Raw genomic sequence first — 24747 nt, 5'->3', positions numbered from 1 at the left:
GTCCCTTCTGACCCCACCACTCTGTGATTCTGTGAAAAAAAGGTTTGGCTTTCATCTGATGTGATGGGAGCAAGATGGCTTCAGTGCTACTTGAGAGGAAGGGTTGAATCAGCGCAGTAAGGCCCTTTCCACCTTGTTCCCCACCCTGGGGCCCAGGGGCGCACATCTGGTGGCCACAGGTTGAATGGTCTGTATTGCTGGATGGATACTGGGGGTCAGAGTCAGGGTCAGGGTTGAGTTACTGCCTGAGAGGAATTGCAGAGTCACACGTGGGTTGTTTTGACAGCTCTGCAGGGTGTTGCTGTGGCAGCTCCTTTCTCTAAGTGCATGCTCAGCTCCGGCTGGGTCATGGCCTCTCTTTCTGACTAGGTGGCTACCAAGTTAAACGTTGGTGTTAGTGCTACTGGCTTCAAAGACTTTCTCTGGAAATTCACTTTTTTTTTCTCCCCCCTCCCCTCTCCTTTCCAAGGACAAACCTTTCAAGAAGCTGCAGGTTACAGCATGGAAACACTAATCATTGTTATACTGGCCCCTGTGCTAGTCTTGATAGTTTTTGCTGCAGCAGCCATGCTGATCATCCGGAGAATACAGAAGAACCACATGGAGAGGCTAAATTCTAGAGATGCAGAATATGGCACAATTGAGGGACTCATTGCATCAAACGTTGGAGACAGCACGTTGGCAGTAAGTAACCTGTGTGCATGGTGAAAATGGGTGTGAGCTTTCTTCACCTCCAGACTCCCTTCTCCTACCCTCCAGACATGGCCATGTCAGTAACGGGACCTTTTGCTGCCGGGGGATGCCACTTACCATCAGGACTTCTGTGGTGGCATCCCTGTGCTCACAGAGCTGCAGTTGCTTTTGCAACTATAGGTCCTTTGACCCAGAGAGTTGCTCTAAATTGTTTTATGTTCCTGTGTCTGAACAGCAAAACAGAGTATGTCTGGTTGCTGGGTAGACTGGAGTGACATGAAAGGTGTAAAGAATGTACAAAGGACAGCCTGAAAGGTAGGACAGATGTGATGCTAGGGGAAGAAGAAAATACAGATGTTTTTAACTTGGAAAAATTTCAAACCTGACTCCCCTGATCTTAGTAGAAGAGCTCTTGGATGACTAGGAAATAAGTGGAATTCTGTTGGCAGAAGAGCGATAGGAATTTTAAGAAAAGACAACTGTTTACTCAAAATTTGTTTTTTTAAAATATGTTCTTTTTCGTGCAGTCTCTGGAAAATAAAATGACATGGGCAAATGTTTCCTTTTTAAAGACTTAATATATCTTACCCTTTCACTTGAGGCCAGGAAAAAAGTGTTCCCAGCAGCTTCCCTGGGCTCTATCGAAACTCAGCAAGTAAGGTGTCAGAGGCAGCTCGAGTGTTTGTTTCTGAAACCAGTGCAAAGAGAAAGCCTTACATTTCTGAAATAAAATCTCTTCAGCATTAAGAGGTTGGAACATTTTCCATTTTGGTGCTTTCATGCCATGATGTACTTTCACTGCACTTTAGCCACTGTTGAAAAGTGGCTAAAGAAAAAGGGTCCAAAACACAAATATTTTTAATAATAATATGCTACTAAATACATTGATTATTTTCTTTCTGTGTTTTGGACTGTGTTTGTGTCTGTAGGAGGGAGAAACTGAAATGAGTATTTCTTTAAGTGAGGAATAACCTTCAATACCTTCTTTAGAAAGTGTTGGTTACCACGACTGAGGGAAGCAGTTTTGACCATGTTAAACAAAACCAAAAAACAAACAAAACAAACAACCCCCAACCAAACAAAAACAAACAAAAAACCCCCCCCAAAACCCCTAGAAAATGGTTGCACCTCCTTGCCTGAAAGTTGGCAACTGCTTTGGAAGCCCAGGTGTGGAAATTTATTAAAAGAAAGGTCTGTGGGACCACTCAGCAAATTGAACTATTTTAGGGAGCTGGAAAATTTTCTTGCATTTCTTTGTTTTGGGGCAGAGATGTGTCTATAAAATACTGCTGTGAAAAAGTGCTGGAAGAGTCCTGTGGAAAACCTTTTCATCCACGAGACAGTATGTGCTGACCAGTAAGTTTTCAGGGTTTGAGATGACCAGTAAGGGATAGCATTGGAACAGGGAGGATTCTTCTTTGAGGAAGAATATGTTAAACCTGAGTGATTGGACTCCTGGTCATCTGGATGCCCCAGGATGCATTTTTTTTGAACTAAGCAAACCAGTGCTTCAGCTGGGAAGAGGAGCCTGGTTCTCTTAAGGGGATGGGATATGATGGAGACATACAACATGGCAAGGGGTAAGGGGAGGATGGATAGGAATCAGTTGTTCCCCTTCGGCAGTACAATTACAGGGGGAGGCGTCAAAATGAGCAGGTAAGAGCAAGGATGCAGATAAGGAAGGTGGTTCTTAACGCAGTGGTAACTGAACCAGTGGAACTCTTTGCCTGACTATTTTTCTAGATGTTCCAGGTTTGTGTACACTCAAAAACCAACAGGATGAGAAGACTGTTAAGCACATTAAGGTGGGGAAAAAAAAATGTAGCTCTGAATGTGCTTGGAGGCTGGGGGAGCATTAGAGGAAAGTATCATATATGTTAAAGTATTCCCATATTTGCTTCTACTTCACTTCCAGTATCCCAATATTCTAATATCCCAGTGCCCCTATATACTTCCATATGTCTCATAACTCCTACATGTCTGTGTCCCTGATTCACTCCACCTGTAGTACCCTAATAAAGGGCGTTGCATTTGGGTATGGTCAGACAAGATACTGGTCTAGAGGGACCTTAGGGTGGCCACTCTGATCACTGTGTGGTCTCTAAATGCTGGCTTCCCTGGGGAGATGGAGCAGTGGAGATTGCCTCCTGCTTAGAGCTCGGAATGTCCAGGCACTTGGTGTAACTGCAGGATCAAGCCTGGTGCAGACTGCAGCAGCTTTCTGCCTCTGCCCTGCTGTTCTGCTTCAGCTTGGCCCTGTATAAACTATACTTGGTAATCTTTTTTTTTTTTTTATGCCTTTGGCTCTCTTTAATTAGCCCACAAGGCTTGATTAGTGTTAGTGTTTTAAAACCAGCTACTTTTGAGATGATCACCATGAACTAGGCAAGTGTGCAACTGGTTATCTGTCCTTAAGTGCTGACTTCCAGCTTTTACCAGCTCTTACCTCTTATCAGTGCGAGACCATTTCCATTCCATTTGCAAACCTTTTGCAGGGCAAGTCATTGAATGTTCCTTGGAAATGGTGATAAAACCTGAGAAGAATAAATCAAAATTCACTTTTAAAGAAATGGGAGAAGTTGCTAACTGTAAAGGCTTGGTCTAATGGACCTGGTTTGTTCTCAGCCCTCAGACCCTTTTAGCTTTAAGACTGAAGTGCCTCTGGAGTGTTGGTGATGTGAAAAGAAATTGATAGCTCCTTGTTTCTAAATGTTTATCCAAACAGTAAGTCTTCTTTAAATTCCAGATTTTTCTTCTCTGTTGTATATTTTAAATCCCTAGTTTTGTTACACATTAGATTAGTTTACATTCGGGGTTAGTCTGCGTAGTGTAGCAAATGCTGAAAGCCCTGAGCTTCCAAATGGGAAATGGAAAGAGCTGTGGCCTTTTCAAGTCTTGTTTTTACAGTTGCTACTGGAAGTTTGGTTGGTTTGTTTGGGGTTTTTTGGTTAGTTTTTTTTTTTTTTTCTTCTGATACAAGCAGGAAGGTAAATGAGGTCTCAGTTTGTATTAAAAAAGCAAAATAGCAGTCTCCTGTCATTCTTAAATTATTTTTTTCTTGAAAAGTTGTTAGGAAAAATGAGATTTCATCAGATCTGGTTAAAGCCCAGTAGTGCATTTTGCAGGAAATATTGAAAAGTTGGTTATGCATATGCTTTTTTATACTGTTTACCTTTGTAAAGGGAAAAAAAAAAGTCCAGTAATACAGTTGTTAATGCTTTGAGCTAGTGTGGAGGTTCTAACCCTAAAAGTAACTGGTATTAGCATTTTAAAGGCTAATAGGATTTTAACACTCAATTAGAATCTCGCTCTTTTTTTTCCTTTTTTTTCTTTAATAAGCTTACAGTTTAAAGCCTGGTTTCCATGCACTAAAAATAACAGAAATGGATAAAAACTTTTAAGAAAGACTTGTCAGGGAGAATTTTCTGGTGTATCAATGACACATCTAGTGTAGGTGATACAGGTAGTACTCCTATCACCTTGCTGATTTTAAAACTCTTTTCAGTTATAAATAACTACCAAGCTTGAATAGTTTGGGCTAAAACTTGACTGCTGCTTACCACAGAATTACTACTCTCTTTTTTTGGGGGGTGGGGGGGAAGGTACTGTTAATCTAGTGTGGTTCAGCCACTTTAGGGAAGGAGACTTACTATAAATTATTTGGGTGTTGTCGTTTAAAGATGTTCTAATTTGGGGCAGGGACTTGAAATTTATCAGAGGAACCCCTGTGGTGCCAGATGTGCTTGTGGTCATTCTTCTCAGGGCTCTCTGTTGCAAGACATAGAAAATTTGTGAGGGGGGAAAAAGTTTCTATTAACCTTTTTGAAATAGGTGGCGTACAGAATTGAGAGAGCATAAACTAAGCAGGAGGACAACAAAGTGCTGGAAAAGGGTATAATTTTATGTCAGAGGAGAGCTCGTAGGCTACGAGTGAGCTTCCAGGTTCACAGACAGTACATTTATTGTTACTTATGTATTAAACAAAATGGTTGTTGTATTAAACCAAATTGTACTGTAATGCCAAATGAAATATAGAGACAGAATACGAAATCTGAGAATGAAATGATTTGTTTGCTGTTGTGTGTGAAATTTCCAACAGAAAGGGATTATGCATAAGTTATGGCTCCCCTGGCAGTCTCTTCTGTTCATGGGATGTTCTCTGAAGAGGTAAAATCTTGAGAAGAGCATTCTCTGTCCATCTATACAGCGATGGCAACAGTAGGGCTTGATGGTGAGCAATCAAATGGCATCACCAGAGCCATTGAGATACCAGTAAGCTTTAACCTCACCTGTCCTGGGAAGTGGTGTAGCTTTGCGTATTTAAACAGGGGAAAAAAAGTAGTGTCTCACAGGTTATAAACTTCTGCTTTTCCTTTTGAACAGGATTTATTGGATCATTCCTGCACATCTGGAAGTGGTTCTGGACTTCCTTTCTTGGTGCAAAGGACGGTGGCTCGCCAGATCACACTTGTAGAGTGTGTAGGTTAGTATAAATCTCGTTACCCTCTAGTGCCAAGTCTTGGTAGCAAATGCAGAGAAAAAGCTTTATCTCCCATCCTAATTATCTGTTTTTCCTCAGTTGCTTATATAACATATGAAACTCTTCAGGCTTCAGCTTACAGAACATACTTGGTTTTGGAAAGTGAAGTGAAAAAATTCTTTTCAGATCTATGCAGAAGAAAGGGACAAATATCATCTGTGCTTCATCATTGAAAACACTGAAGCTTTGTTCAGTGAGGTGATGTTAGAAAATACAAACTAGGCTTGTTTGGGTACTTTGTAAGCAAAACAAACTGTGTTTAGAAACACAAGATCAAATTGAAGTTTGAAACTGTCAAACTGAAACTTTTGTTAAATAGTGTTCAATTAGAAAGCTTTAGAATTAGGAGGTGATCATCTAGGCTTGGGATCTGGAGTTGAAGCACGAAGCAAAGTGGCTAAAATGGCATTTAAAAAAAAGTGTGATTCTGTGCTATTAGAGTGATAATACAACTGGTTTGTAGCTTACTTACACTGGTGCTTTGGGACCGTGCAGGCAGTGATGTGCTCTTGCTGCTCTTATCCACCTGAAAGAGTAATTCTTGACTAAAACTCTTCTGGGTCTTTAGGGTTTTTTCAGGACTTTAGTGTTAATTTTAAAGGTCCATTAGATTTTTCTGATTTTCTTCAGCACATAAGTATTATTAATTGAATAGTGTTAAATTTGAATTTAGTAATTTTAGGAAGCATTTGGGTCAAAATTATCCTGAAGCAGAGACATTGAGCCAAGATGCCATACGGGCACTAAAGAGATGAGAAAGGCATAATAATGATTGATCCTATTAGGGGAAAAAAAGAAGACTTTTAAAGTGTGTTTTATTCTGCTTCTTCAGTGGTGTGAACTCAGAACAGGTTAACACCTTCCTGTAAGTCACTAGAAGTTTTAACTTGTCAGGGTGTTGAATCAAGCCCCAGACAAAGACAGGTGAGTCTACGAATTTGTAGGGACTGGGCCTACATTTTACCAGTATTTCTTTGCTTCTGGCTCATAGTATGTGTATTGAGTAGGCACAAACGTTCACACTTGCATTAAATCCAAGTGTACGTCCTCCGACGCTCTGCAATTTCTCTTGATCAGAAACAGTGGAATGTGATGTGCACGAGATGGTTTTGCCTGCAATGTAGGCATATCTTTTTTCTGCATGTATATATGTGTCAATAAGTGTATCTGGAATGATGCCTGCTCCCAAGTTAGCTCAGCTGGCACTATTTCCAGACACCCCTATGTTTTAGCCTGTGGAGCACAACCAGAGGCAAGTGCTTGTGCAAGAAGTCCCTTCTGGGGGACAGCACTGAGGCATCGGTGCTGGGTGTCTCTCTTCATTTGGTGGCACCTGCTGCTGATTCATTGGTGCCTCTAAAGAACACTGAAGGCAGAGGAAGGAAGGACAGAGTGTGGGTATTTATAGTTGTCAGACCTGGCGCAATTCATTGCACGAAGCCTGAGGCTGTTGTACTCGGGCAGCAATGAAAATGGCAATGATCAGAACTTTTCCAGTGTGCCCTGTCCACAATGTTGCTTTGCTGTTGAGCACTTGATAATTTCTTGTATTCTTCTGAACTATTTGGGTAGAAAGCTTGGCATGCAGACAGTGTGCCCTGATCGCAGGACAGGCGTGGGGTTTTGGGGTTTTTGTGGGTTTTTCTTTATCCTTTTTTGTTTGTGGGTGGGTTTTTTGGGTTTTTTCTATCTTTCTGCATTTTATGTGTCTGGCTGTGCTGATTGTTTTTGCAAGGGCTGATGATGTAATAGAAATGTAAGGGCTGTATCCCCAACATCATATATTCTCCCTATCCCCCTGACTTCAGAATTCATGGATTTATTTTTGTTGTATGCACTGACCTTGTACTGTGTTGTCCAAGTTGCTTAAGCTGCAAAAGTTCTTTCATTGCTGGCAGCTGAATAATTACACCTGCCCAATACAAACACTCTGTGTACTCTACCAAGGTGTAAGGGGGAAGAGATCCATACTCTCAGAGCTTGCAGATGAAAAAAAAACAGGAAAAATTAAGGACAGTGGAGCACAGAGTGACAGTGGAAGCAGTAAAAAGTGTATGCAGGTGTGATCAGACTACATCAGTGTGATATTTGGGCCGTAACTGTTGAGTTCCCATCCTATTAGCTAATCCTGCTGTATTAAGATTGTTAGTTGACAACTTTTACTATGTTTTCTCCCCCATCAGGAAAGGGCCGTTACGGAGAAGTTTGGAGGGGTCAGTGGCAAGGAGAAAATGTAGCTGTGAAGATCTTCTCTTCAAGGGATGAAAAATCCTGGTTCAGGGAAACCGAATTGTACAACACTGTATTGCTACGGCATGAAAATATTTTAGGTAAGTAGAACAACCACATTCATGTTTCCTGGCTTGGCTGGTGTAAAGGTGAGTTAACTGAACAGCTCACGTGCAAAGCACTGCAGATGTGCTGCATCTCTTGCAATTTTTGAGATTAGGCTCTTGTGTTTGTAACAAATAGTTGAAGGGAAATTTTAGGAGGAAGACTTGCAGGAGGGTAATGAAGTCTGAGTCTCAGCTGGAGACAGTGTCGTAGCAACCACGATTTGTCATCCTCCTGCAGAAATATTCTAGTGAGAAGCAGTCAACCAGATTAATCAATTATTGGCAGCACAGCGTGTGGAGGAGAATGGAGGTGCCACAGACCCTCATGCTAAGAATTCAGTGTCGCAGCTGATGTTGCAGGGCAGCCAAATGGCAAAAGAGTATTACACAGTGTGTTAGGTGGAGAAGTTCTAGTGGATCTAGGGGTATTTTTTTTAAATAACTTCAGTTTACCTGAGAGAAATAAAGGAAGAAAAAGTGGGGAGGAGTTTGAGATTTGAATATTTGAACAGTTTTTCTTGTGCCTAAATAAACTGCAGTGTGAATCCATTAATGTTTTCTTCTGTTTAACTGTTCTGCTCAGAGTCAGACTAAGGTCCTTTGGTGTTTAAACTTCAAGTATAGTTGTTACTCTATGATGCATTTCATTTTCCTGTAAATAATATTAAAGTATGATGACTGGGAGTCTTCTGCATCCCTTGTACCTTGTGTGCTCAGTTCTGAGGGCTTGGAAAATGGTTGTCTTGTGAGCCACGGCTGAAGTGGAAGCAGCCCTTTTGATTCCTAGAAGACTTGACCTTCTTTCACCGGTGTGCCACCTTTACAAATAAAAGCAGCAGCAGGTTTTCTGTGTGCTGACATTACCTCACCCACAGTCTATCTGTCTTCCGTCAGTTTTACTTGGGCTCCTTGTTTCCTGTCAGAGAATATTCCTTGGCTCTGTAGCTCGCCCTGCTAGGCGTTTGTCTAATGTTTCCTGAAGCAGTTCCTTTGTTACTACAAAAAGAATTTGGTGGCCTCCTGAAATGTGAATTATTGAACTTTCCTTCCCGAGAGCAAGCAAGTAACTTGGCTGAAATTACATTACACATTTCCCATGTTCCTCTGTCTCTGTTTAGTCTTTCTTGATAACTGTCAAATTTGTTGGCTGTTTTATAGAATTTTTTTAGATGCAAAATTAAACAATACTACAGAAGTGTCACATTGTGCAGAAATCTGACTTCAGGAGAGAAAGCAGTGGATAAATGTCATATTAGGGCTTTTAATAAACATGATTTGTTCCTCTAACTTGGGAATAAAACTTTTGTTGCTTCCCAGCTAAAGCTGTTGAGGCCAAGTGTACTGATGCACGGTAAGTTCAGAGGTAACAAAGGCAGCTACTCCTGAATTTTGGGTTCAGCTTTAAGGCACCACACTTTTGAAAGCAGTTCTCGAGTTCATAATTTTCAAAGATAATTTTTATTATCTTCCTCTGTAGAAAATCATTGTGAAATACAGCTGTGGTGCATAAAGGTGCTCTGCCCTACTTCACTGTGGAAGTTGCACACCAGTTGAACTCTCTAGTACCTAAAGTAGAAGAGTTACTGTTCTTTGGTTTTTGGTGTGCTCATCTGCTGGTGCTGCAGTGCTCTCCTTAGCCATCTGCTGCTGTTGCTGTCCTGTGGCTCTGTTGTGAGCTGGTGTACAGTTAAGATGAGGCGTTTGGAGCCCACAGCAGCGTAGAGCAGTTCCACAGTCTGGTAATTGATCAGGCTGCAGCAATCCCTCTGCAGCCTTTTAGGCAATCACAGACCACTGGGCACAGGCGTTGCCATGTGGAGATGTGCTTTTTTCAGTCTGCAGTTGGTCAGAAGGGTGTGACATTTCCTGTGGGCACAGCAGGCTTTTGACATGTCAAGGTTGATTGTTGAGGTGCTTCAGAGAGACTTACCTGGTCTGTAACTGTGAAGCTGGCACAACATAAAGTGTCTGTTTATCGAGATGTGATGGGTACATGAAACATGTTTGACACTTTTCTCAGCAGCCTGCACTGGCTGCTGCTTCTCCTTAAACATGGCAGTGATTCCTTACAACTTGTCTGTTCGGGGTGTTGCTTCTCTCCAGTGGAATCCTACTGAGTGGACAGCAGCAGATGTGCTGCAACCTGGTGGTCTTGTTTAACTAGAAACTTCCCGACCCCCAAGTCCTTCCAAAAGAAGGAGGAAAAAAAAAATAAAAATTTAAGTGTGTGGTCCTAACAAGTAGTTGTGTTTGGAGTGACTGACAAAATACATAAATACATTCTTGTGAATGGACTTGAGTTAGAGTTCCAGAACACGTCAGCTCTTTTTCATCATGGTAATACCTGTGATCTGTTTTCAGTGTAGTACAATCAGGGAAAAGTTTTGGTTAAACAGTTTTAAATTGTAAGAGGGGCCTAGTAGTGTTGATTGTTTTCTTGGGGGAGTCTTGAACGAACTCAGTCATTTTATGTTGTTGTTTCTCCTTTTTTCATCTTCTCTTTCTAGGTTTTATTGCATCTGATATGACTTCCAGAAACTCTAGTACCCAGTTGTGGTTAATTACCCACTACCATGAAATGGGGTCTCTGTATGACTATCTACAGCTCACTACCCTGGACACTGTCAGCTGCCTACGCATAGTACTGTCCATAGCTAGTGGTCTTGCACATTTGCACATAGAGATATTTGGAACCCAGGGGAAGCCTGCCATTTCTCACCGGGACTTGAAGAGCAAAAATATCCTCGTTAAGAAGAATGGACAGTGCTGCATAGCAGATTTAGGTGAGTTCATTTCAATGCTAATATACTCAGTGCATTCCTGTTTTAGTGCGTTGGTAACTCTAACTGTAAAAGTCGTAAAGTCAACTGAAAATAACCTTCGTCGTGCTGGGGTGTCACCCTGAAGGGTTGTGACAGCCACTAGGTGGCACTTAGAGCCCACAAATGCCACTCCGCAGAGACCCGCCTCGCCTCCAGTTCAGGAACAGAGCTGACACTTTGGAGGAATTCTGGAGTTTTCACTGGTCAGTTCCTCTCACAGATCCCAGAACACAGTAGTTATGAGGCTTCGGCTCATTTCTGAGCTAATAAATGTCCTCCCACTTGCAGTTGAAGAACTCTGTGTTCACTGTCCCAAGCTCTGTAGGTCCATCCAGCTTGAGTTTTTGGCCAGATAATTCAGTGAGCCCAAAACTAGGTTCTCTGACCAACTGATTTTAGACTTTAAGCTGGAAGGATGTTTAGAAACAGTCGCAGTATGGCTCGTTTGCACCCCAGGGGTATATCTGACAATATTTTTTTCCTTTTCTCTGAAGACAGAGGAGGAAATAGCAGTAGAACAAGAGTATTAAGGAGTCATTGGCTAGACAAAAAGTGTATTGGGAGATGTGATTTTTTCCAATAATAATAACACTGCATAGTTCCTATCACTTTTGCCTGAGAAACATTAGATACACACAAGGAAAATGTGAAAACCACACACCTGGTCCTGTCTAAATTTGAAGAGGAAATGGTAAGTAAAAAATGGAGCAGTAAGTTGAAAATACAAAACTTCAGAGATTGACAAGGAAGCTGTGGCTGCTCCTCCCTGGAAGTGTTGAAGGCCAGGCTGGATGAGGCTTTGAGCAACCTGGTCTAGTGGAAGGTGTCCCTGCTGCTGGCAGGGGGGTTGGGACTGGATGAGCTTCGAGGTCCCTTCCAACCCAAACCATTCGATGATTCTATGACTTTTAAATAAAGTTGTAGTTCACACTGAGGAGAGGGCAGCACATATCGACATTGATTGACATCACACTAATACAGTGAAATCTACTACATTGTGTATCTAGGGGGTTCAGATATTTGAGAGGCTTTCTGAGAGAGCACAGCAATAAACATTTCCCAGTTCGTTTTTGTGGTGCTAAAATAGCTATTTTTTGAAAACTTTATATCCTCAAACATATATCTGACAGGTTCTTTGTTTGTTCCTTATCTGCAAAGGGGAGCTACCAAAGGGTTTGTTGCTTCTGCCATATATTCATGCCCTTTTTTTCTGTATAGCTGTGTCTTTTTTCCCTCCTGTGTTCCAACAAATGCACCATACAAGAAAAACGGCACTTAGAGAGCGGTGAGTGTGAGCAGATTCACTGCAGTGCCTGGAGCTCAGCTGGCCTTGGGTTCTGTTGGTCACACCAGGTTCTGGACTTCCCATTAGGAACAGGTGTCAGCTCCGAAGCCAAAGAGGAATAAAATCACTTTGACGTGTATCCTGTGACTGGTTTGCTGGCAGCCTGGGTGCCGCATGCCTGCGCTTCAGGGCAGCCTGGGGCTTGCCCTTCAGTCCTGGTCCTTCTGGCTGGCAGACAAGAGCTTCCTGAATTGGCTGCCGGTCCTTCAGCCAGTGTGCTGGAAATTGGTATCTCCAACAGCACGCCCAGATTCCAGAGTTGCAATTACAAAACTGTCTGTTTCAAATATGTTCTAGCTAAGCAGCAACTGTGTGATAAAGTCCAAGGATGGATGTCAGTCTAGCTTCAGTCAGTCAGCACTGTGGAAAAGTTCTGCCCTCCTACTTCTAAAGCAATTCACGTGCATGGTAATAGGTCTTAGTTGAGCAACTTTATGGAACAGCAGAATAATTCTCATCCTAAAAGAAGGAAAAGCCCAACAGTTCTCTTACTCCCTCCTTCCCGTGTCCATCCATGTAGAGTAGTGAACCTCTGTTTGAAACAAGCACTGGTATTTGTAAGGAAGGAGCAAAGAATGCTAATAAGAATGTTTGCTCAATTTTTTTTCTAGCAGATAGTCCAGTATACTGCAGAGGATTGTTTTGTGTCTTGAAAACCACTGTGTTTCATCAGTTTGTATTCCTGTCAAGCTTTTTCTTTTTTTTTCCTTTTTTTTTTTTTTTTTAAGACTTTGTATCTTACAGTAAGAGCTCCTCTGACAAGCACGTCTGTGCCCTTCAGTTAAATGTGCATTGAGATCTCCTGAGGTGAAAGAAGCTGAAGCAGTGCAATATCTGCTTCCCAACTCTCATAAACAGCACAGATGCCACCATGATGAGAACCTGATTACAACATTGTTGTCCCCTGACCTTATTGCAACACTTCTTAGTTTGTAGTGTGCAGGATGCTGACTTGCATCCCTCAGCCTTAAACCTTTGACCTGTCACTCTATTGAATCTGTTTTGCCCAATTTGGATGGAGTGTTATGATTTTTATCAAAGCGTTCTCCAAAGTCTTGGCATCTTCAGAGTTTGCCAGGAAATTTGTTTTATAACCTTTGTTTCCAATGTGGAAGTTTGTTGTTTTTTTAAAAAATATAAACCATATGTATTGTATAATATAAATTACTATAAACAAATACAGAAATGTGTAAGTGTGTGTATATATATATGCCCTGTGTGTGTGTGTGTGTATATATATATATATATGCCCTGTGTGTGTGTGTGTGTGTATATGTATATATATATATATGCCCTGTGTGTGTGTGTGTATATACATATATGCCCTGTGTGTGTGTGTGTGTATATATATATCTATATGACAAAAAATACTTTTATCTGGGGAGCAGGCTCTCCAGATTATCTTCTCTGCAGTCTTGGGGTTAGTAGATGGAATCTTTCTAGAGGTGCCATAAGCATTTCCTTAGCAGCTTGGAATTACTTGAAGTGCATTTAAATTGTAGGAAAGTGCTCTCCAAATTTCTGTTATGGTGAAGTACAGACTTGTTTTTGGAAGGGAAAAAAAAATGATCTGGTGATAGGTTAAATTTTGTGGGACTGAGTTAAAAAGCTTTTTGAGTTTCATCTAAAACTGATGTTAAAGGTAAATAGTATATGTTACTCTGACAAGAGTTGTTGAGGAAATTAAGGAGAGAGTTTGTGTCGTCTGTCCTATTGCTTAGTTATGTCATGCACCTGTTGCTGCTCAATTTGCAGTGCTTTCTGTTTACCATGGCAAAATGAGTACTCTGTGTGTTTCCAAATTTACAGCAATTTAGTCCCTCACATAATGTTCTTTGCTTAAATGTTTAGTAATTAGCAGAAACCAGGTAAAGTGGTTTTGACTGACTCATTCTAGATCAGCTTGAGGATGTTTATTTTTCAAGCTACTACAAATATGGTGTTTTTTATTTTCCAGCTTTGTTTTTTTAACTTGTGTGTATCCGTCATGCAGTGTTTTTCTTCTCTCTTCCCCACAGTTCGGATATATCCACCTACCCAAAAGTTCTATAAATAAATTTGAATGCTGTGTAAAATTGTTTTCTTCTAAGTAGCAGATGCTTGACCTTCTGTGTATACGTGCCTAGAGCGCTGGTGACATCCAGTGGCTGCAAAACACTTAATGACAACATTTTGCAACAGTGCAATAACACACTTAATGGTAATCCCTGAGGAGATAATTGGCCTAAGTCTACGGACACAGTGGCTGTTTTTGATGGCTGCTTTGGAGCTGACCCAGTTGGTCTTTGGACAGTTGGACCCTCAGCTCCTTCTTTTTAAGAAACTGTCTGATGGATGTCACTGCTCACATGTCATTTTGAACGTTTGCTGCTGTAGTTTTAAAGGAGACTGACCAGTGTTTTTTTCCTGTCCCTCAGGCCTTGCGGTGATGCACTCCCAAAGCACCAATCAGTTGGATGTGGGGAACAATCCCCGGGTGGGTACCAAGCGCTACATGGCTCCAGAAGTCTTGGACGAAACCATCCAGGCAGACTGCTTTGACTCCTATAAGAGGGTCGATATCTGGGCTTTTGGGCTGGTCCTTTGGGAAGTAGCTAGACGCATGGTTAGCAACGGTAAGTCTCTGGGGCTCCTTCACTTGTTTTTGGAAGGGCTTAAGCAAATGGTAGTTCACGGCAAAGCATCTCCCACCAGAATGCATAGGATGCACGGTAGAATACTGAACCGCCAAAGTATTTCGATTCCTGACGCTTTGCTGCCTGTGGTGAAGTTGTTGGTGTGTTGGTACCATGGCTGAGCATTGTTAAGAGAAGAGAGAGAGAGTCCCTTGCTACATCCTACATTGTGATGAGAAATAATTCATACCAGATAGTCAGTTAAGTTAAAATTTTAGATCATAAAGTCTCTGAAACTTTTTCCACGTGTCTTTAAACCATAGTGAATATTTTTAGGTGGCTGTTTCTCGTGACAAAACCTAAGAAGCAGAAGGAAAATATGTAGGAAGTGAAGTGATCAGAATTCAGGGATGCTCTTGCTTTTGCAGAACCCCAGGATTGCCTGGATTGGAAAAGCCCTTTAAGCTCATGGAGTCCAACCATGAACCCAACACTGACCAGTCCCCTATGACTAACCCATGTCCCTCAGCACTATGTCTACACGACTCTTCAATCCCTCCAGGGATGGGGACTCCACCACTGCCCTGGGCAACCCCTTCCAATGCCTCAGAACCCTTTCAGCAAAGAAATTCTTCCTCACATCCCATCTCAACTGCCCTGGCCACAACTGGAGCCCATTTCCTCTTGTCCTGTCAGTTGTTAGTTGGTTGAAGTCAGAGCAGTTGCTTTACCAAGTTAAATACACGCATGAAGCAGGACTTGGTCAAAGTACCGTTCTTGGGAAGAGTACCACTGCAGTCCTGTGTTGTAGGGCACAACGTTGCTCCGTGTTTCCCGGGCAACGGGAGTCTGAATTTAAGAGCCTTGAAGCTGGGTATCTGCTGGTGTGATTTCTTGTGCTTGTCGGCTCAGAGGTCCTCTCTGACTTCTGGACCTCGGGTTGTGTTCTCTGGACCCAAGCAGACAGGAGAACGCAGAAGGTGCCCTTCAGGCACGTCTGCAGATGCTGACTGTGATGGATTGTTAAAGGTGACATGTTTAAATCTGAGGGAATTCTAAATTGTCATACACATTTACTTGCTCTGTGTCTGTCTGATCTATTCCCACTAAGTCCAATCCGGGATTCTGTAACGGATATCAGGAAGAGACGAGCAGTTGTTTGTTTGCTGCTGGACCTCTGAGCCCTGAGGGTAGGCTGGATCCCTGCAGGGCAGGTAGGGCTGGTGCCAGCCGGGTGCCTGCCAGCTTAGGATCCAGCCTGTTTGAAGCAGGCATGGCCAGAGCAATATGCCATAGTCAGAGTGGCTCAACTGCCCTGGCCACAGGCTTTTTTTTTTTTTTTTTTTTTTTTTTTTTTGGTGGAAACTATCCCAAGTCAGAATTTGAGAGAAGACTTTGGAGGAAAGGATTAGGATGGCTTTAGAGATGTTCTCAAAAAGCAGCTGTTGAGAGCCAAAGGAGGGAGTGTGAGTGGTTTTGTGGAGATGGGAGTGGTGGGTGGACAGAGGTGGGCTGAAATAAGGCAAAGGCTTGTGGTAGCTAGTGCAGAGTAACAAAGCCTGGCTCAAATTCTAGTGGAAATAAAGGTACTGGCCTTGTGTTGTTTGTTGTGCACGATCTCCTCTCCATTCCCTGACCCCAGGGGAAATCCTGTCCAAATGGTGCTACGCTGGGAACGTTACGCTACCGGGAGTGGGCAGAGAGGACAGGCAACTGCAGCAGAAGCAAACAAATCTTGTTACTCTATTGAAATACAGGACTTCTTCTAAATAGAATCCTTTTACTTCATCTGTTATCTGTTGGTGGCCAAAATAATTTAACTGTGAGTAAAAAAAAAACAAAACCAGAAAACCAATAAAACAAACCCAAACAGGTATTGCTCCCTTGTTCCGGGTAATTCTCAGCACAGCAGCCACAGGCAGCTAGTTGTCTCCAGAAACACTGCAGGGAGGCTTGTTTTGAGAACGCTGCTAGAGGGTGGCACTTCTGGGAAGATTTTTCAGACCTTCCAAGGTTGCTGTGAGATTCCCTGTGGCCTGGAGCACTGTCCAATGCCCCTGTCCTCTCTCGGATACTTACAGGGTGCTTAAACAAAGCTGACCTGGAGTTGGCAAAAGGCATCAGGTAGGCTGAAGTGGCTAATTTAAGTCTCCTTGTAAGCCTGAGAGCTTGCTTTGATAGCTCTGAAGAGAACCAAAATGGGTGTTTCTCTGTAATGAAGAAGGCAGGGTGATCTTTGCGGATGGGCAGTTTAACTTGCTGGGTCCATAGTGAGCAGCTCCTGTCGTGCTGGGAGCCAGTGACAGTGCCAGGACTGACTGCGGGGCAGAAGGGAACTTCCATAGGGTCTGTGTGGGGTGGCCAGAGCTGAGCTCCTCACCTCACCTCGCCTGCCTTCTCCCATCTCTGCCAGAGGAGTTACTTGGAGGCATGTGCAGCAAAAGGAATGGGTGTTGTTCTGGTACAAGAACGTACGTCAGCGGAATCACAAAAGCGTGGCGATGATTTCAGATGAAGGTGTATGTGGTTGGTTAGAGAAAGGGAGAAACTCCTGTGAGTGCATGGCGTTAATTAATTCTTCTCATGATGTGCTCTGTTTATTGGCAAATGTATGTCGTAGGCAGTTATGAAGACTTGCTCATTGCATTTCCCAATATTTGGAGACCTCTGGGTTGCAGTTCACGTCAGTGTGAGTGCCTTGAGAATTTGAACTGTAACTTCATTGTTTTCAGCACAGTTTTATCGTCTGTCTCAGCAGTCTGGGAGGACTGCAGTTTGCCAGTCGCCATAATACGACGGGCAGGGGTCGATGAATCAATTCACTGGGCAATAGGTGATGCTGGCTGTGATGGGAAGGGAAGCCAGCACACAGAATCAGAGAATCACTTTGGTTGGAAAAGACCTTTAAGATCATTGAGTGCAACGTGCGAGGCAGTTGGATGGGACCAGCAGTGCTCGCAGGGCTGTGTGCTCACACGTAGGCACCGTGTGCAGTCTGCTCTGTTTGAACACAGCAGCTGGGCTACGTGGTGACAAAACTTCACGTGTAAGAGTTTGATAAGTTTGTTTTTATTGCCCATCTTGAATTTTGAGTAACTTGTCTGGAATCTGTCCTGTCACAGTGCTGTTTGGAGGCTGGTAATCCTTTGTGGAATATTAGTTGTCTTGCTCTCTTTGTATATGATACACATTTATACTTATATATGTGTGTGTATACTGTACATAAGATATATTAAAAATACACACAATCTCACAGCATCCCAGAATTGTCTGGATTGAAAAAACCCTTTAAGCTCATGGAGTCCAACCATGAACCCAACACTGACCAGTCCCCTATGACTAACCCATGTCCCTCAGCACTGTGTCTACACGACTCTTCAATCCCTCCAGGGATGGGGACTCCACCACTGCCCTGGGCAATCCCTTCCAATGCCTCAGAACCCTTTCAGCAAAGAAATTCTTCCTCACATCCCATCTCAACTGCCCTGGCCACAACTGGAGCCCATTTCCTCTGGTCCTGTCCCTTGTTACCTGGGAGAAAAGACCCACCCCCACCTCACTGCACCTTCCTTTCAGGGACTTGGACAGAGCCAGAAGATCTCCCCTCAGCCTCCTTTTCTCCAGGAAAGTACCCGGTTACCTCTCCCAATAAATATTCCACCTATTATTTAACTATTCTCCTGCTGAGGTTTTGATACATATGTAGAGCTGCAGTAACTGCAGTTCACAGACACCTGAGCTACTTTTAAGCTAGTGAGTGTAGGTTGTGCTGGCAGCTTCCCAGGGTGGTGTGACACTCAGCAGGGACTGCAGACCTGCCAGAGACAATAGGTGCTGCAGTCAGTGGGTCAGGCTGAGCTCAGCGCCACCGTGGAAGCACTCACTTTTCACAGTAATACAGATACATCGTGACATTGGTCACGTCAAAGTCTGACGTTTAAGGTGACAGGGGTACTAATTCCTCTGTACTTATTTCCGCTTGCTCGGCGTCTCTGGCTGTTGCCATGAGTAATTCCATTTCCTTGCGCTGGTTTGAAATGGACTAAACATTTTCTCTCAACACTGAGTGTTTATCTGTGTGGAAATCATCACTTCATGAGGTGGTCACAAGGATAACCATGTTTGATTTGTAGTAGGACTCTGGCACCGGGAGTCCTGAGCACGCTGAGGTGAGGGGAGCGTGCTCGTGTGAACTGGGTGATGGTGTTCCTGAGGTGGGCCACAGGCACTTGTCCCTTGTGCTAGAAATCCCATGCTGAAGGAAACTTGTCATCTCTTATTTACTGGGTGGAAATGCAGGGTCTATTCCAGTGAGTCAGCCTCGTTTAGTACTTCAGGTCATGGAGACTCTGGAGTTGTGATCTGACTAATAAGTCTGGGTTTTTTTGTTTTGTGGGGTATTTTTGTTTTTGTTTTTTTTAAAGTTTATTTTTACAAATATTTATTTATTTATTAGCTTATCTAATGGTCCTCAAGGTGACACAGTGATTCTCAGTATTTTTCTGCTGTGGCTTAGTATAAGGAGGAAAATGTGGTAGGAAACTCCTTTGCCACAATGAAGTACTTGTGTATGGTCTTTTTGTGTATTGCTGTAGCAGGAGCCACTCAACATTTCTCTCTGTAGCTGAAAAATGCGTTTTTATGCCCTCAAATCGGTATTTTACTCTCTTTAAAGATACCTTTTTGCTTGAAGAGTGGTTGTTCACTGCTTCTGAATGTGCTCCCTCCCTACTGCACGGTGCCTCGCGTCGTTCCGTACCTGGTGCCTGGCACTTACAGTTCTGCTCCCTGTGAATCGTCACTGTCACTCCCCGTGTTGTGATCCTGTTCGATTTTAACAGTAACACCAGCCACGGAAGATGGTTCCTGCTCAAAGCCACCCTGGTGTGTGATGGTCGTTAGATCTGCAGGGCTGTCCCCGCTGCTCAGGTGTCTCTGTCGATCTTGCTTTGCCCCAGCAGGTAGATGTGTGTGTGCAGAGGACAGGCTGACATTAAAGTCACGAGAATAGAGGTGAAGAAAACGCTGCTGCGTGTGTGAGTTCAAACAGATTCGAGTAGCAAAAAGCCAGCAACCCCAGGGGAAAAAATACAATATCTTGTAAATTACAGAAGTCATCTTAAAACTGTCCGGAAAGCGGCGAGCGCTGGGTCGTGCCGAGCGGCTCGTGGCTCTCCCTGGCGGCGAGCGCTGGCCGGCTCCCGGGGCAGTGGGCGAGGGAAGCGTGTCACAGGGCAGTGACAGCTTTGCGAGCGGAGCGCTGTGGGCGAGAGGTTGCAGTGGCTCGTTGGCACCGCTGGCCGGCTGCTGCGGAGCCAGCGCTGGTCCCGCGGGTCCCTGGCGCTTGGCTGCGGTGGATCAGGGCACTGGAGATCCGGGCTACTGGAGTAAAGTCCAGACCTGGCTTAGTTCATGTTTGTTAATGTGTCTGATCTGAAACAGCCGCTTATATACCCTATATGCATGGAAATAGTAAATTAGAGCCAGGCTCTCTCTTTTAGTGCTAAAGTTCATCTGTAATACCCTAACGATCTGAAACTGAAGCATCGGCAACGTGGATACAGAAGAGGTTTTTCTGTATTCCCGAGTTCACAGAATGAAGTTTACTGTGAGTTCTAGGAGGAAGCAGGAGGAGTGTAAAAACAAGAGTTCAGCCCTGGAGGTGATGTTTGGTGTGTGCAATCACGAATTGCTTGGAGGGGGAGGGTGGGTGATGTGGGTGATGCTTCACTCTGCAGCGTGTAATGTCCCCTGTCCTTCTGCATCCGTGTCAGAGGACCACAGGGCAGACCCTGCAGCCTGCTAGTTACTGTGTGAAGGTAACACGCTTGGCTAGCCAGGTCTTTGAACTGCCCTCCTGTTTTCTGAGTGGTCATCTCCTGAAGAACATTTCCCTTGTTGACTAGTCATCACAGATAGGGATTTACAGGTTTTTACAGAGGATCTGTGGGATTTTGCTCTTCATCTCTGATAGAACAATAAAACTAAATCCCAACCACTGCAGCAAAGTTTGAGAAAATCTTTTCAACTTCAGTATATCCAAAGCAACAGAAAGTCTCCTGGATTTCACGTACGTCTGACTGTGGGACAGCTGCCAGTCTGCTAAAAAGCAGTTTTAGGATTGTTCTGCCCATGTTTCTGCTGTACACAGAGGGCCTCATTCGCTCAGTGTTTCTCCAGGCTGCTGACCCAAGTGCCTGTCATTGAACACCAGTTTTTAAATTGGCTTCCTAAGAAAGTTGAGCTCCCTATAGATCATTTGTGACCTTAACCCACAGCTGAAGCAGCAGGGCTGCATGCATGCCTTAGAGAGGAGGCAAAAGGCTTTCTAGCCTGCCAGTTTGATGTCAGCTGGGTGGCCAGTTGTGAGAGGAACCAGAGACTCATTTTTCTACACAGAATCCTAGAAAACGCGTTCAGACACTGGGTGCCACAGCCTCTCGGGTGTTTGGCTTTGTGATGGAATGTGGTGCCACTTACCCTAGGTATTTTGCTATTTTAATAACAAGAAATAAAATCTGAAGCACCAGTGTGAGGGTCTGTAGATGCTGACATGCTTATTGAACTCTCTCAAGAATCATAAAACCCTGCAAAGTGTGTGCTAAGCCCATTAGAAACCACAATGTGGACCTTAAGTTTTTTACATTGGTGAGTTGAAATCCTGGTTTTGTGGTAGTCAGTGAACCTTCATGTGTTATAAAAGGTGGCCTTTTGGCGAGTGAATTTATTTCTCATCAATTCAGCTCAAGCATCTCTGAAGTGAATATAGTTCTTACTTTGTAGAATAGTAATATGAGCCAATTAATTAACTTTTTGGGTAGAAAAAGCTGTTTCTGTGCTAGTAAGTGCTATTGTGTTGTTTAATGGCTGTTTGACACAATGGTGTTAACTTTTAAAAGATTTCTGTGTGTTTTAGACTGCATCTGTTCTGTCTTTGTGCAGAAATGCTGTTTCACCAGCACAGTCACCAAGTAACGCCTCTCTGGTTCCTGTCTCCCCAGGTATTGTGGAAGACTATAAACCGCCGTTTTACGACTTGGTTCCAAACGATCCCAGTTTTGAAGACATGAGAAAAGTGGTCTGTGTAGATCAGCAGAGGCCGAACATTCCCAACAGATGGTTCTCAGACCCTGTAAGTGGGTGTGCTGGGGGGGGGCGGGGTGGCAGAAGATACAAGCTGACCTTTCTTCCTTTGGAAGAGTCATGGAAGTTATTTCAGTTATCACTTGAAATTGCCGTTATCTCAGTAGTACTTGCCAGAAGCATTACCTGTACGGATTTCAGAAGCGTGCTGGCAGGGATCTGTATCTTGGAGCAGGAAGAAAAAGCAGCGAACAAACTTGGGACTGTTAAGTCTGAGCTATTCACAGATTAGCCTTTTAGCAGCGTGATTTAACAGTGACTATTTTAAAACTGTTCTTCCTATGTTACTATTCTCTGTCTGAGGAGAAATTTCTCCAAGGGCAGGGTAACCTGTGTGGGCCTTTCTGCGGTTCTGAGCGTGCAGGTTTAGAACAGAATCTTGGTCTTTCTCCTGCCTACAGGCTGAGGGACTGTTGATCTTTTTGGAAGGCTAGTGCTGAAGTTGGTTTTTCTTCATCAGAATCAGCCTGGATTCTCCAGGCTGACAGCTGTTTTGTACCCTATTACTGAAGCTGCAGAAGTGAGTTTCATTCTGTACAGCTGGGTGGGATGAGAGGTCCCATCTGTAGAGTTTTGGTTGTAGAGCCACGACCTGTGCTGCTGCACCAGTCAGCTGCACATCCCAGCTGTTTAAAGCTGTGCTGGACGCGATGAAAACACAGACACCAAGTTTGTACCTTCTCTGGCTTCCTTCATGGGTCTGGCAGGAGTCAGTTTCATTGAAAAGAGATTCTGTAGGGTGTTTTCTTAATTGGGAGAAAACCAAAGCTCCATTGTTTAAAATTCCGCTAGGTTGTCATTCCAGCCAGCCCATTGTCTAGTTATTCTCTTGGTTTAACCAATTTATCAAACTTGTGGTTTTTTCCACACATGCAAGCTGTGTGTTTGATGGATAGCGGTGAACTCTCTGTAGACTCTGAAAATGGAGTATTAATAGGCAATGAAACCTCATTGTGCTAGTGCTTAATCCAGCCTAGTGCTTTCTTGGCTTGTGATTTGTGTACTTACACGCGTGTTTTGTCTTTATTCTTTTCGCAGACATTAACATCTCTTGCCAAGTTGATGAAAGAATGCTGGTATCAAAATCCGTCAGCGAGACTAACAGCCCTGCGAATCAAAAAGACTTTGACCAAAATTGATAATTCCTTAGATAAACTGAAAGCTGACTGTTGACCTTCTTCTCGTGGTGCTCTCCTGACAGGGAGGCATGTGTCTGGTTCGGAAGCAGACTGGCCAGACAGTTTCTGTGATCGGTCCCCCCGTGGCTGCTCGTAGGGGCAGAAGTTCTCACCAAGCCGTCTGTTTGGGGGCACCAGAACCGTACGGACTTTGCTCAGTGACTACAGTGGGCATTTCACAAAGGGTCAAGCTGTAAGGACTCACGCGGGATGTACTGTTGCAAAGGTAGTGGCCTGAAGGAAGACAGAGAAATCCTAAGACAAGATCAGGGCATTAAATAATGGCTTTGAACAGCTTATTTTATTTCTTTATTTTATTTTTTTTTTTAATTCTCCTAATCACTCCCAGGGTGAACACGTGGAAGTGGTAAATTTTAATCAGCAATATTGCCTGTGCTTCTCTTCTTTATTGCACTAGGAATTCTTTGCATTCCTTACTTGCACTGTCACTGTTAATTTTAATGACATGACTTGCCAAAAATATGATTGGCTGTATACTACATTGATCTATGCCTGAATAATAGGAAATGAATTTGGTAAACTGAAAATGTAACTGTCAGATTTTAGCTGCATTTTACATGTGTACTGATGTTTACAATAATGCTGAACATTAGGAATTTCTCGTTTATACAAAACTTGCAAATTATTTATTACTAGTGCACTTGCCAGTTTTTTAAACTGTAAAATAAGTGCATAAAGTTAAAGCTTATTTTTATGTGGCCTCTTTCATGATTTCTTACACAGATGTTTTTGTAACACAGTATAACCTGAAACATAATTTGTTTTCTGTATTACCATATTACAACTTGATAGTCACATTTTAAGTGCTTCACATTTGTAGGTGTGTGGTCTGTAACATATTTTCGGTTCAAATACGGAACATATATACAGCCATTACCCACATGACATTGTGTCTAGTATCTTACTGATCTAGAACAGGAAAGCAATGGAGGAATTAACTAGAATTTTAGGTCATGAATGCTGTGGGGAAAATGCATTTTATTTCTTCTAAGCTATATAATATGCATTTAAACTCTGCCAGAAAAATAACTATTTTGTTTTAATCTACTTTTTCTATTTAGTAGTTATTTGTATAAATTAAATAGAATGTTTTCAAGTCAAACTCAAGAGTGTTTTAGTTCTCTTACTGCCTGTTAGTAACAAAGGTTTACTAATGCAGCAGTGGGTCTCTCCAGTCACATGCTGGCAGGTGAGGAGCTGGTCCAGGTCGATGCTGGTGGAACACCAAGGTACTGAGGCTGTTGGCAGTTGTTTGTCTGGGTGTGTTTTTCCTGTACTGAACTGGATCCCAGAATAGCACTGCAGGGAGGTGGTGTGCTCTCTTCGGAGCTGACATCAGCCGTGGCCACGCACACCTCCTAGAGCACGTCTTGCAGAAGGAGGTGTGTTATCCCCTGGCCTTACGGGGAAGAACTCAGCTTTGTACCCAGAGAGCTGTTTTCTCTGCCTGTGCCTCTTGCTGCTCTCGTCTTGTTTGTTGTGCCAAGTGGAAGAGTAACTAGGAAGTGACAGTGCCCTCTCCTCCTTGGGAAAAGAAATCCTTATTCATGGGCTTGAAACCTCCAGGCAGTCTGAGGACCTGGGTAGCAATTAGCCATTTGGACACGTTTCCTCTCTGGGTTAAAACAGTTCTCTGAGGTTCCTTTCTAAGTCTGTTCTTGTGTTTCTCTGGAGCTTTTCCTTCTCAGCCCCAGTGTTCCTTGTCCTGCTCCAGCCAAGCAGCATGCCTTTCTTTTTCTACATTTCTAGTGTAGAAATAACTGCCAAGTTGGTGGGGTGGGTACTGCGTGGGGCTGAGAGACTGCGGGGTACAATAGCTCTGCAGCGCAGGCTGAATTGATGGCAGTTGCCTGGTCTCTTAATTATTCTTGATGAGAATCTGAGCAGATCCAGTGCCGCAAAAAACAGGAAAAGCAGCATCCAATTAGTTTTTATTGTTATTTTTTAATAGGAAATCAAAGGCTGAGTTGACAGAATGCGTTCTGGTTTGCTTTAAACTGGTTTGGGTATGTGATTCATGCTGGGCTGTTAAATAACTGCAGCCCAGGAGGGAC

At 43.3% G+C, this 24747-nt stretch overlaps 1 protein-coding gene across 1 annotated transcript in view; it reads left to right on the top strand.

Annotated features, from left to right (window-relative positions):
• The window catches only part of ACVR1 (activin A receptor type 1), a gene marked incomplete at its 5' end in the record, with an annotated part of 24401 nt that extends 606 nt beyond the window's left edge, over positions 1–23795 (top strand). Inside the window, 7 exons of the mRNA XM_010163935.2 lie at positions 470–684; positions 5077–5176; positions 7417–7563; positions 10077–10352; positions 14154–14351; positions 21353–21483; positions 22533–23795. Coding sequence (XP_010162237.2) covers positions 470–684; positions 5077–5176; positions 7417–7563; positions 10077–10352; positions 14154–14351; positions 21353–21483; positions 22533–22667 — 1202 coding nt within the window. The remainder of the gene's footprint in view (positions 1–469; positions 685–5076; positions 5177–7416; positions 7564–10076; positions 10353–14153; positions 14352–21352; positions 21484–22532) is intronic.
• Between the last annotated feature and the right edge of the window lie 952 nt (positions 23796–24747).

This window comes from Antrostomus carolinensis, unplaced genomic scaffold, assembly GCF_000700745.2.
Source record: "Antrostomus carolinensis isolate BGI_N321 unplaced genomic scaffold, ASM70074v2 scaffold4233, whole genome shotgun sequence".
Lineage (NCBI taxonomy): Eukaryota > Metazoa > Chordata > Aves > Caprimulgiformes > Caprimulgidae > Antrostomus > Antrostomus carolinensis.
The sequence above is the reverse complement of the archived record's forward strand: the minus strand, read 5'-3'. Positions and strand labels throughout refer to the sequence as shown.